Source organism: Misgurnus anguillicaudatus, chromosome 4, assembly GCF_027580225.2.
Source record: "Misgurnus anguillicaudatus chromosome 4, ASM2758022v2, whole genome shotgun sequence".
Lineage (NCBI taxonomy): Eukaryota > Metazoa > Chordata > Actinopteri > Cypriniformes > Cobitidae > Misgurnus > Misgurnus anguillicaudatus.
Window position 1 is genome coordinate 23,517,864 of NC_073340.2, and position 13,580 is coordinate 23,531,443.

The window sequence follows — 13,580 nt, forward strand, 5'->3', positions numbered from 1 at the left end:
CCAACAAGAAATGGATTTACATATGTTATAAAATGTTCAACAAAAAAAGATTTATATTGTGGAGCCTTTAGTAACTGTAAACTGACATGTGCACACAGCTGCACAGTTGAGAAAATAAATGAACACAACTTACTCTATGATGTTTACATGAGCTTACATATGATCAGGTTATTAAGCATAATTGGTGTAAGAATGCGCATGTAAACACACTAAATTACGCAGTTCTTTAAAAAAAGCCATCCAATCAAAATACAATGACGATAGTAAAATACTTCGCACTGAGTTTCCATCCAGCAATTATCTGGTTACATGCGTGCTAAACATGTTTCAGCACTTCACACATAAGCATAAAAACAACACAATTACTTCCACTGGCATGAAAACGAGTCATGATCTCTTCTTAATGAACAGTTCTCTGAACCAAAAGGCCACAGAAGGCAAGCGGGGCTCTTCAACGCAAAAAGCTAATTGGCTGGTTGCTTCATCCTAAAAGTCCCCCTGCAACGAGAGCAGGAAAGCTTGACGAAATAATGAGCTTGCCATCGTCTATACGCGACCAGGCACTTGTGGGCTCTCGTGGTAGCACCACGCGCTCACATGGCCACACCTGCATCTGGCACGTGCAGAGAAAGGGAAAAAAGTGGAAGTAAGAGTGATCAAAGAAACGAGTGAGAGGCGAAGCCCCCGACGCGTAATGTTAGATGGCGAACACAGACGCCCATGTCAGCAAATAACAGTAATTAAGATCTGATGGGGAAAGAGGCATTTTTATAACACATCTGGAGGGATCAAAGCCATTTTAAGGGTGCAGAAAGGTTGTGGGGAGCACAAACTGCCTGGAAGGCACATGGAGGAAGAAGTAAACAAACCGATAAAGCAAACTGAGAAGGTGAAAGTGGCAATGAATTTGGCAGCTCTAGGCTGGACGAAGAATTCTGTCTGATGCTTTTATCCTAGATACAGTGGACATCATATAAACACTAAGAAAAGTGGAGGTGACCCAACTGCATTAAGTAAAGAATTAAAGGGACGTTCCACTTTTTTTTGAAAATATGCTCATTTTCCAGCTCCCCTAGGGGTAAAAATTTGATTCTTACCGTTTTGGAATCAATTCAGCTGATCTCCGAGTCTGGCGCTAGCACTTTTAGCATAGCTTAGCACAATCCATTGAATCTGATTAGACCATTAGCATTGCGCTAAAAATAGCCAAAGAGTTTTGATATTTTTCCTATTTAAAACTTGACTCTTCAGTAGTTACGTGTGCTAAGACCGACAAAAAAATAAAAGTTGCGATTTTCTAGGCCGATATGGCTAGGAACTATACTCTCATTCTGGTGTAATAATCAAGGACTTTGCTGCCGTAACATGGCTGCAGGAGGCGCAATGATATTACACAGTCCCCTGCCATTGAAAGTTACAAAGGGGTCTATTTTCGGCTGCTGCTTAAAGGCGCTTTATGCATTTTCCATTTTGTCAAACAGCGACCCCTAGAGTCGCTGGGGAATACTTGCAACTGTCGTAATTTCCCACCCCCACTCTGTACACCTACGAAAATAATGACCAGGTAATGTTTCACAATTTCATACAAATATTAGGCTACTGCATAGTCTACTAAACTACTGATGATGGTAATAGGATAATAAGAAGTTTATTCCAAGTGTAGAGTGCATATAATAATAAAGTAGCCTACCGCGTTTGCTGGCTTATAACATTTTTACACGATTGCAGCTAAATCACAAGTAAACTGTCTACTGTATCATTTCATTTGTGTTTTTTTATTGTAATGTCAACATTACAAAATGCCATGACAAAGTTAATTGTGTATGTTGCATTATTTCATAACATTGGTCGTTATAATGTCACTATACATGATTATTGCTATTTATCATAATAGTTTGCAAATTGTTCATGTTTACACTATTTACAACTTCTAGGCTTATTTATGTCCTGATAATTATGTGAGATATTGACAACTGTTGTCATGATAATCGCATGACATACTACAAGCAAGCGCAAAAGTTTACAAATAAGAGATTTACTTATTAGTCCATCAACAAGATCGCCAGATCAGCATCCCTGTTGCATCCAGTGCTGTCTTTTAGCTCACGCCAACGAGTAAAAGCCTGACCGAGTGGGACTCTTGTCCGGTTCCTAACGCGGTCAGATTCTCTTTTCCTACTCTCTTCCGAATGCGCTTTCTTAACGTTTCCATCACGTCTCAAATTCGTGCGTGCAGTTGTTGTTTACAGGCTTGTTCGACTTCATGCGGCGCTGCAAGAACCGACAGCCGGATGACGTCAGAGTACCGCGAGAATGATCCGAGACGGCACTTTGACGTCATCCTTCTATCAGTTCTTGCAGCGCCGCACGAAGTCGAACAAGCCTAACGTGTGGCGTCGTTGCCGTAAAGCAAGTCGTGATTCTCACGAGATTTGTCAGGGTCGCTCCTCTCAAGCTTGCATTGCTGGTTTTTCTAGCGGCTTCTTCCCCGTGCTTCAACAGGAAGATGATTCGCCATACTATGACTTTGTTTACCACCGAAATAACTTTGAAGCTGTTATATTAAAATAAAATAACTGCATCCATGGTACGGCAGCAAAGTCCTTGATTATTACCCCAGTTTGAGAGTATAGTTCCTAGTCATATCTGCCTAGAAAATCGCAACTTTTAATTTTCCGTCGGTCTTAGTACACGATGAAAACTCTTTGGTTATTTTTTAGTGCAATGCTAATGGACTAACCAGATTCAATGGATTGTGCTAAGCTATGGGAGCTGGAAAATGAGCATATAATCAAAAAAGTGTAATGTCCCTTTAAGTGCGAATTACGGGATTTTTATTCAAAATTTGCCGTTTCCATCATACGTTTTTGATGCGATACTTCAAAATGCGCTAAAATCTGTGTGATGGAAACATGGCCTGTGTGTGTATGTTTTGCTCTACGGCCAATTCAGCTTCAGACAGATCAGGATCCATGTTTCCTGTCAGGCCCAAGTTAAAAATAAATAAATAAATAACTGCAGGGAAGACACTGCCACAGTTTATCTTGTCCACAGAGCTACTTGAAATCAACCAAGGGCAAAAACCTTTCCTTTTAAACAGAAACTGCAGACAAAATAGGGTAGAACTGTGAGCAAGGAATTCGCACGAGACTCTTAGCCACAGATTTTTAACAAGCAGTCATTAATTATGTAGTGAAAGCGGTTTGCATATGTCACGTCTTTCAGAAAGGATGTCTATCACCATAAACAAGACTGGAAACATCTGCGAGGTGGCTGTGAAAGAAAGTGATACAGTCTGATGTGACACATTCATGGCACACACAAACATTTAAATATATAAGAAAGATTTCTCTGTCATACAGTTTTCCTGTTAATTTCTCGCTCAACCATTTTGATCAGCTGTCAAGCATTGGGAGTTTACTACACATAATTACTGTACACGCCTTCTAATTGTATTGGCTTACAAGGTATAAATGAAGGAAGGGGAAAATATTGTTATTTCACTCAAGACACACAAAGCTCATTTTATGACAACATGCTGTCATACTACACGTGATTCGGCCACATAGTCAAGAAATTGCATAAACTAAAAGCTTTATCAATCACATGCTAGTTACATATCGTTTAAAAACAAATCCACGTGCAGATTTGTACATGTTTGCATTCACTCACAGCAGGGGAAGGGCAGGAAGGGCACATCATTTATCTCTGCTGAGCTAACAGACCTGAGATCCTGCCACACTGAGGAGTAATCCTCTGCATTACAAATGAGCTCAGAAGGACACTTATTATTCCTGCATCCAGGGAGACTTTTGATTATTCAAACTGTGTGACACGGAGGAATTATCGAGGGGTTGACTACGCCTGCACTTCTCTCTCACCCACCCACCCTTCCATGTGAATGCGGCATGTGTATGCCAAGCCGAGGGCAGATTCTGAGCCCAGTTAGATAAAGTCATACCTACTTGTTCTATGCAGACCAATATATTAGGTCTGTCTGTAGTTTAAGCTGGGTTATATGTTTACGAGTCTTACACTTTATTTTATCTTTATTTTAAAAGCACTGCCTTTTTCTATCTTTGTCTCGGACTGTCTCTATCCATCACTCTCTTTCTCACTTTTTTGTCAAGACTGGGAGACAACAGTCTCACTAGCTTCCATTGGTTAACAGTGACATCACCAGGCTCAGTAAAGAAAAATTATTTTTTTCAATGTCTGTTATTGCCCCCTTGTGTTGATACAGTGTAATGCAATGAAGCAACTATTAAGGGCAGGGGTGGGCATCGAGGGCCACAGTCCTGCAGAGTTTGGCATCAACCTTAATCGAACACACCTGAATGTCATTTCCAAACAGTCCTGAAGACTTCAATTAGATTTTTCAGCTGTGTTTGATTGGGGTTGGAGCTAAACTCTGCAGGGACACTGGCCCTCAGGACCAAGGGCCTCATGTATAAAACTGTGCGTAGGATCCTTACTAAAAGTCTACGTACGCACAAAAGCCAAAAATGGCATACACCAAAAATTATGAAGACTTCTAAAACAAAGCAATGTTCCCTTTATAAATCACAGATCACCTGCAAGTGTGCGTACATGAATCATCCTAATACCCATTCTCCCATCAAGTTTGTTTTTTTATAAATCACAACCTTTGCGTGGGAAGTGACGTACGCACATTTCCAGCCCCATTTTGTGCGTGCGCACGCTTTATACATAAGGCCCCAGGAGTTGCCCACCCCTGATTAAGGGGATACTTTCAAATATTGTAGCATACCAACAAAAAATTGTGTGTAACATTGTGCACACATGTAGAAATCTCTGCATTTTTAGAACACTAAAATGCAATCTCATTTTGCCAAAATGTGCACAGCATCTTGCAGTGGATTCCCATAATGCCATGCGCTCAACCTGATCTCCATTGCCACTGGCAATAAGAAGACCTCATAGCCCTAATTTTCAGCATCTCACTCATTCTAGCAGACTGCTAAATGTTAAAGGGATAGTTCATCCAAAAATGGAAATAATGTCATTAATGACTCACCCTTATGTCGTTCCAAACTCGTAAGACCTCCGTTCACCTTCAGAACACAGTTTAAGATGTTTTAGATTTAGTCCGAGAGCTTGTTGACGCTTCATTGAAAATCTACGTATGGTATACTGTCCATGTCCAGAAAGGTAATAAAAACATCATCAAAGTAGTCCATGTGACAACAGTGGGTCAGTTAGAATGTGTTGAAGCATCGAAAAATGCATTTTGGTCCAAAAATAACAAAAATTATTCAGCATTGTCTTCTCTTCCGGTTCTGTTGTGAACCGCGTGCGTGCACGAGACTAAAGTCACGTGACTGCAGTGACGTGGATCACGTGTTATCCTCAGACATGTTTGCAAAGTTTTTTTTTTCAAACTTACAGCATGCGTCCCCCTCAGACGGTAAACGAAGCTTGGGCGCACAAAAAAACAGCTGGGGCGCACCAGATAACACGTCAGCCGCGTCATACGTCATCTGCGTCACTGCAGTCACACAGACAATAGACACGGAATAGAAGACAATGCTGAATAAAGTCGTAATTTTTGTTATTTTTGGACCAAAATGTATTTTTGATGCTTTAACACATTCTAAAAAACTTTGATGATATTTTTATAAGCTTTCTGGACATGGACAGTAAACCGTAAATAGATTTTCAATGGAGGGTCAGAAAGCTCTTGGACTAAATCTAAAACATCTTAAACTGTGATACGAAGATAAACGGAGGTCTTCCGAGTTGGGAACGACATGAGGGTGAGTCATTAATGACATTATCTTCATTTTTGGGTGAACTAACCATTTAAAGCTATAACTTTTTGCACATTAATGATTTAAAAATATTTTTAGTTTCAGTACCGTGCGGCTGGTGAAGTGCGCATGCTTTGCCAGCTTGCCATTGAGCGCTTGCAGGAACATCTCATCTGTTACTTTGCCCACATTCATACACGCCTCATCCAGAACAGAAAAAATGCCCTTATGTTGTTGTTCCACCAGATCCACGATGATCTGATTGTTAAAGTAGTCGATGTGTTTCCAAAAACACAAATACAGTTTTACTACAGTTGTTATAAAAGTTGAACCATTGTTTTTTTTTTGTAGTATTACAAGAAATATAAGTAGAGAAGTTGGGAAATAATTCTGAAATCATAGAATAAAACCCACGTGTTTCCAGGGGATTCCCTCTCTCTGATATTCCTCTTGCTCTTGTTTCAACACCAACTGAATGAAGAGCTGTTGCAGTTTTTCATTGCAGTAATTTATACAAAACTGTTCAAAGCTGAACAAAAACAAGTTATAAGAATAGGTATACTGAATATAGTGCAGAATAACATGGCTAATAAAAAGTTAAAAACATGGTATGCGCTCTCACCTGTTGTTTTGAAAGATTTCAAAGCCGTAGATGTCCAGGACTCCAATTACGGTATTTTTTCCATGAACCCGAGCATCATAGTTTTTTACCTCAATGACGTCATTTATTCTTCCCACAATCCAACAGAAAAGACGCTCGTAAATGGCCTGTCAGGGACAAAAGGAAAGAGAATTAGCTTAGTCCATTTTTTAGGAATGCCACAAATACAATTTCCCTACTACAGGTACATGTCAGATATCACAACTTGTCTCAAAAAGGCTACAAAAAAGTTGAATAACTAGTTTAATCTCTCTTTTGTGCATATATGCATGTGCCATTATCAATAAACTGGATCAAAACAATCAGTTTTATTTGAATCAGACTTCGGCACAAATGTCTGAGATTACAATGCATATTCAAGTCTCTATTTATACCTTGGCCAAGGCATCACGACCATAACTGGCCTCTTTATCAGTGTGCTGTTTGTCAATGACATCACGACCAGTGGCCACAGTGCGGTACAGCAGGGCCTTCTCCACATTCTCATCTTTGGTGGACAGCAATTCACCCAGCACCGATACTAGCTTAGAGTTTTCGATGAGAGTCACATCTCCATCGCATCCAAACTTCAGATTCCCCTGGACAAAGAATACATTGCACATTATTTAGTAAAGCACCTAAACAAGACTTTTAGAATAAAGCAATAGTTGATACATTTTCCACTTATGACCCAATGGGAACTAAATCTCCCAAAAGTCCTCAAGCATGACATGTCAACAAACACAGGAAATATCAAACCAGATGCAAGATAGTAGCCAGGATCTTGTAGACGGTCTGTATTTCGTCTGCAGTGAAGCCGATCACCTTCATGGCATCAGCAACAGCTTTAAAATCAGCATTGTCATTTATAGATGACTGTAAAAGTGAAAAGGGAAAACGGGTGAGTTTTGGTTATATATACAAAAGCACATGCTGATAGTATTAGCATTCTGCTTAAAACATCCCCTTCATGTTGCTGGTCATAACCCAAATGTGGACCCCTACATTTAACTTTTCAGGTAAATTAACTCTTTTGAAATCCTGGTCATTAAAGTGATAGTTCACCCAAAAATGAAAATGATGTCATCATTTATTCTTCATGTTGTCCATGATGAACTGCATATGTTTCTTTATTCTGTTAAACACAAAAGATATTTAGATAAATGATGGTAACCACACAGTTGACGGTCCCCATTGACTTTCATAAGAAGACAAACTACGGAAGTCATTGGGTACCATTAACTGTGTGCTTACCATTATTATCAAAATTTATTCTATCTTGCTTAAAAAAAATAAAGAAACTCAAACAGGTTTAAAGCAACATGAAAGTAAACGATGAAACAATTTTCATTTTTGGGTGAACTATCCCTTTAATCCTACTTTACATTAAATTTACAGCCAAGCAATTAAAACCTAAAAACTGCATATGCAGCAAAAACTCTGATCTTCAAAAACTGGAGAGCGAAGCTAAAGCTGCTAATTATTCTGGCACGTTGATCTCTAACAGTTCCTGCAGAGAAACACTGATTTCATACAGCAGGAACCTTTTGCACCCGCTGTCGTGCTAGATGGAGTGTGAGGTTAGGCCTGCATGTGCACTTTTAAAAGACTTGAGAACTGGCATCAAAAGTTCGCTCCAGGATGTCTGTTAGCTCTGTTAGCTCGGTCTGTTCCATGACGAAACCTTGTTTGTTGCTATAAATTTGTTTTCGCTTCCACTCATTAAGCTCCCTGCAGAGGCAATGGAAAATCGCTGAGTAATCTTCCACCCTGAATCAACAGGCATATGGGAAAATTACACCCGTAGTCACTGATTTAAAATCTAGTCAAGTCACATTTATTTATATAGTGCTTTTTGTTGCATTGTTTTTAACTCTTTCCCCGACAGCATTTTTCATGATTTTTACAAAAGTTTAATGCCTCCCAGAAAAAAATGTTCTTCTTTAAATATATAAACATACAATATATTAAATGAAAGAACAAACCCTATGCTTTCAAAAAGAAGTTTCGTCTTACCTTCATTAGTTCTCTTTTTATTACCAAACACCAAATTTTGAGCAAAAAGCTGAGATATTTCTATTTTTGTAAAGGACTTCTGATAGAGATCAGATTCAGAGGCATCCTCATCCTTACACGGACATACACCTGGTGGATAATAATGGTATTGCGGATTGACGAGATAACTCGTCAATGGCGAGGAAAGAGTTAAAAGCAGCTTTACGTGAAAAGGACAGAAAATGAGAACATGATTAAATACAAAGTATGCAGAATAGAACATATATGAATGATTTCCCGGACAGAGTTTAGATTAATTCAGCATTAGGCCTTAGTTACATTAGGACATTGAAGTAGTTTTTACAAACAAACCTTACAAAAAACAATATTTGTGTTGATCCGGAGACAAAAAATAGCACTGATATATGTTAAAGCGGACATTTCATGAAAATCAGACTTTTTTCATGCTTAAGTGCTATAATTGGGTCCCCAGTGCTTCTATCAACATAGAAAATGTGATAAAGAACAACCCAGTAACTTAGTTTTGGGTAACCATTCTCTGCAAGCATGTTAAAAATAGCTCATCGACTTCTTATAATAATACCGCCCCTTAATCTGCACTATTCAACCACGGCACTGCCAGTTAAGTGCAGAGATCAACTCATTTGCATTTTAAAGGACACAACCAAAAATAGCAAATTTTTGCTCACATCTACAAAGTGGCAATTTTAACAATTCTATGCTAGAATAAATTATCTGTGGGGCATTTTGAGCTAAAACTTCACATACGTACTCTGGGGACACCAAATAATTATTTGACATCTTAAAAAATTTTGTGAAATTGTGAAATGCACCCTTTAAGATATGTCAGTACAAGGTGTTTTGAAATTAAGGCAGCTCAAACATGCATTTTAGTATGGGACTAGAAAAAGCTCTGTCCGGGAAACCACCCCATAGTATTATTGCATTTTTTTTGTCCTAATAAATAGACTATAATCTATTAAACCAATTTATACAATAGCGCTGCTGAATGCTTTATTTTGATTGGTTGAGAAATGTTCCATGGGTATGCATTATTTTGCAATAAACGCACACCTGACCTTTCAAATGTCTTAAAATAACAACCAGAGCAATGTCTTAGCAATGTCGGTGGTAACTGTGGTACATGTATAAGCAGTCCTTTGAATTATTTTAAAATAATGCATGAAAATGGCACTCCGCTTCGCACCGTGCCGAATGACCACCTTGGGTATATGAGTCATATTAAACTATACTTGCCTTTTCATCTTACATGGAAATGGCAACCTAAAATAGTTTTTTTTATTGCACATTACAAAAATCAGCAGCAAATGATTACTTTTATACTTCAAGAGTCCACATTTTAACCTACAACACCTCTAAAAGTACATATATAATGATATTCACATAACAGCTACAGTAATGCTACCGCTTCTGATTGTGTCTGCCAAGGTTTTCTTTTCTACAATCTCAAAGAATGTTCTCAGATCCGTTATTATCTTTATAAATATCCATACAACATTAAACGTGGCATACGCCCCACAATGGTCTTAATTTGGTCATGATGCAATACCCTTATATGGCCTCCGACTTTTATGTAGTTGTACGCTGTGGGATCTTTTTGAATGTGCAGTGACCGCAGCAGAGTGTCCGGAGCTCCTTTTACCAGCTGAAAAAATACATTAAAAAACACTTTTAACTTTCCCCAACGGAACATTTCTTCAAAGCTGATATGGAGGAGCATGCAAAGTACAGTCTGTGTAATAATGGTCTGTATGACATTAACAGGCAGACAAGATACTACACTTCAGGGATAATAATAAAAGTGATAAAATGAAACTATTTTACTCTATAATTATAACCACACCGTCTGTCTGGTATAAATAATTATAGGCTATAGTAGAAAAACAGAACGGCTGTTGAAACAAAATAAGGAAGTATTTTCACTTCTAACAAGCAGATTACTTACCTGGTAGAAAGAGTGAAAACTTCTCTCTCCTTCCTGCTGGAAGATGACTCGGGACTAAGAGAAAAATTAAAATAGGATGTGTAAATGATCATGTAAATGAAACATCTGTAGTCACTTTAGATGTGATTTAAAAAAAACTTAAACTAGTAAACCTTAGCAAACGCCACTAACAAACAAAATGAGAGATAACCAGTTTTATGCTGCTTTGTCTTATCATTACTGCCCCCTACCTTCTCAAGCAGGTAGTTGTTGATATGGCCGCCAATGGGGTCTCCTTTAAAATCAAAGTTGATATCCATGTATTTGCCAAATCGGCTGGAGTTATCATTGCGGTTGGTCTTGGCGTTCCCAAAAGCCTCCAGGACACAGTTGGATTTTAGCAGCATGTTTTTCACCCTGTATAAACACAGACTCTTTTCATCTCTACAGTACTCATTCACCACAACAGCTGAACTTGTGTCTATTTCAATATGAGGCTAAAAGATCTGATTGGTGGCGACATATGATGTTAAAACAAAAAGGCAAATCTTTATATAAAGCTTTTATGAGCCTGTATGGTCATTTTAGGATATTTTAGTGGATACTGTATCACCATGCGGTATCCCAGCATAGTGTTTAGAATGGTTTTGAGGAAGATGATTTAAGGGTTCTGCCGCATGGGTCAGGCCACAGAATGCTTAGCAATGGCTCTTTACATTCATACAGGCATCTATGTACCTATGTACACTACTGTGCAAAAGTTTTAGACCTCCATGCCAGAATTAGATTTGTTACAATGTTATAGTGGACATATATAATTGTTTCTCAGTCTCTTTAATAGAATAAATCCAGAAAACACATGAAATGTGTATATAGTATTAAAAACTGTATAAAATGTAAACTGATGTGTCAGGTTTTTAGGGTAAACACCCCTTCCACTTGAGACATAGCAGGAAACTGCAGGATCTCCTAAACCTAAATAAAATTAAATCCTAATTTCTCATTTTAAAAAATTTGTCTTTTTACTTAATTCTGCTCAAAAACGCTCAAGATGTGTTTAGAGCCAAGAGAGGTCACACTAAAGCCCGATTTGTAGTCGTGAAAATGATTTAAAAGAGGTGTCATTGTTTTTTTCTTCCTATGGGATGGCTATATACGTAATTGAGGGATAGCTTTGTGTTTCGGCTTGACTTTGCGAGAGAAGCGACAAAGTTGTTTTTCTATTCAGACAAACATGATAAATATAGAAATCACACCTCAGTGTCAATGGTGAGTAGAATGAAATGACCGATTATTCAACAAACTTTTACAAGTTGTCACAACATTTCAGTATACAGTTCAGTATTCATTTTCAACCAGCGACCTTTATCAGGGAGAGAAACCATATCTACAGAGGCCAAAGCACATGGTGGGGTGATAAGACAAAGCACTATGCAATGTTAGATAGCGGTCACTCATTTGAAGGCTCCTTTGCATTATAAAGCAATATAAAAAGCTTTATGATTAAGCTAACATGAAATGCCCTATATATTCTTATTTCAGATGTTATATTTCTCAAGCAATACAGATAAAAAAGAAATAAAATGTGGAACCAATTAAGTTTTATTATTTATTCATCACTCTTGTCCTGATTCTGAACCATCATATTTTTATTAGTGTGACCAGCACTATTTTATATTTCAGTTCTTTCACATAAAGACTCAGAGGTGTGAGTAAGTCACACATGTGCAAGTCACAAGTAAGTCTCAAGTCTTAACCTTCAAGTCTTAAGCAAGTCCGAGTCATTTTTGTGAGAGTCAAGTCAAGTCAAGTCACTGCTTTATGTCAAGCAATTCAAGTCAAGTCGTAGCTTGAGTCAAGCAAGCCACAGGCAAGTCATACAGATGTTTGATGATTTAACTAAATGTATATATTAAACAAAGTTAAATCTACATTAGTTATGGACTATGAGACTGCAACGACCGTATAATGGCTGAATATTCTAAAATAAGCAATAAAAACCTTTATTAAATAAAAGTGTGTATTTATCAGAAAACATTTTCTTGTCACTGTTTTAGTATTATAAGTTATGTTGGTCACACTTTATTTTACGGCATCACTGTTACATTGTAATTATACATTTAAGTACTAAGTAATAATTATTAACAACATGTACTTACTAGAGGGTTGGGGTTAGGATTAGGGTTTGGTTTAGGGTTAGTTGCATGTAATTATGCATACTTAACTGTTACTACTATAATAATTACATGTAGCATGTGTAACAAAGACACTGTAAAATAAAGCGTTACCATTATGTTTTATGTTAATATTATTCTGTTATTTCGAGTCATTTAACTCAAGTCCGAGTCAAGTCTCGAGTCATGAATGTCAAGTCAAAGTCAAGTCGAGTCTTTTTTAATATTTGTCAAGCAAGTCTCAAATTTGCGACTTAAATTTGACTCGAGTCAAGTCATATGACTCGAGTCCCCCATCTCTGTAAAGACTACATATAAAACTTGATTTATATAATTTTACATTAATAAAGGCAATCTGTTCTTCTCTGTTATTTCAAATATTTAGAAATGTGTGATTATTAAAGGGACACTTTTTTTGAAAATATACAAATTTTCCAGCTCCCTGGAGTTAAACATTTGATTTTTACCGTTTTGGAATCCATTCAGCTGATTTCTGGGTCTGGCGCTAACACTTTTAGCATAGCTTAGCATAATCCATTGAATCTGATTAGACCATTAGCATCGCACTAAAAAATAAGAGTTTCAATATTTAAAACTTGACTCTTCTGTAGTTACATCGTGTACTAAGACCGACAGAAAATTAAAAGTTGTGATTTTCAAGGCAGATATGGCTAGGACTATACTCTCATTCTGACGTAATAATCAAGGACTTTGCTGCTGTAACATGGCTGCAGCAGGCGTAGTATTATTGCACACTGCCCGAAAATAGTCCCCTGCCATTAAAGTTACTAAGGGGACTATTTTCGGCTGCTGCGTAATATCATTGCGTTATTTTTTTGTGCAATGCTAATGGTCTAATCAGATTCAATGGATTATGCTAAGCTATGCTAAAAGTGGTACCACCAGACCCGGAGATCAGCTGAAATGGATTTCAAAAAGGTAAAAATAAAATGTTTAACTCTAGGGAAGCTGGAAAATGAGCATGTTTAAAAAAAGTGGAGTGTCCCTTTAACAATATTATACATAAAGTACTG

At 37.6% G+C, this 13,580-nt stretch overlaps 1 protein-coding gene across 1 annotated transcript in view; it reads right to left on the reverse strand.

Annotated features, from left to right (window-relative positions):
- myo1d (myosin 1D) overlaps positions 1-13,580 on the reverse strand; it is an 86,504-nt gene that overhangs the window by 55,664 nt on the left and 17,260 nt on the right. Inside the window, 9 exon segments of the mRNA XM_073866506.1 lie at positions 541-613; positions 5,880-6,050; positions 6,186-6,300; positions 6,394-6,539; positions 6,807-7,010; positions 7,171-7,287; positions 9,998-10,093; positions 10,394-10,447; positions 10,624-10,789. Coding sequence (XP_073722607.1) covers positions 541-613; positions 5,880-6,050; positions 6,186-6,300; positions 6,394-6,539; positions 6,807-7,010; positions 7,171-7,287; positions 9,998-10,093; positions 10,394-10,447; positions 10,624-10,789 — 1,142 coding nt within the window.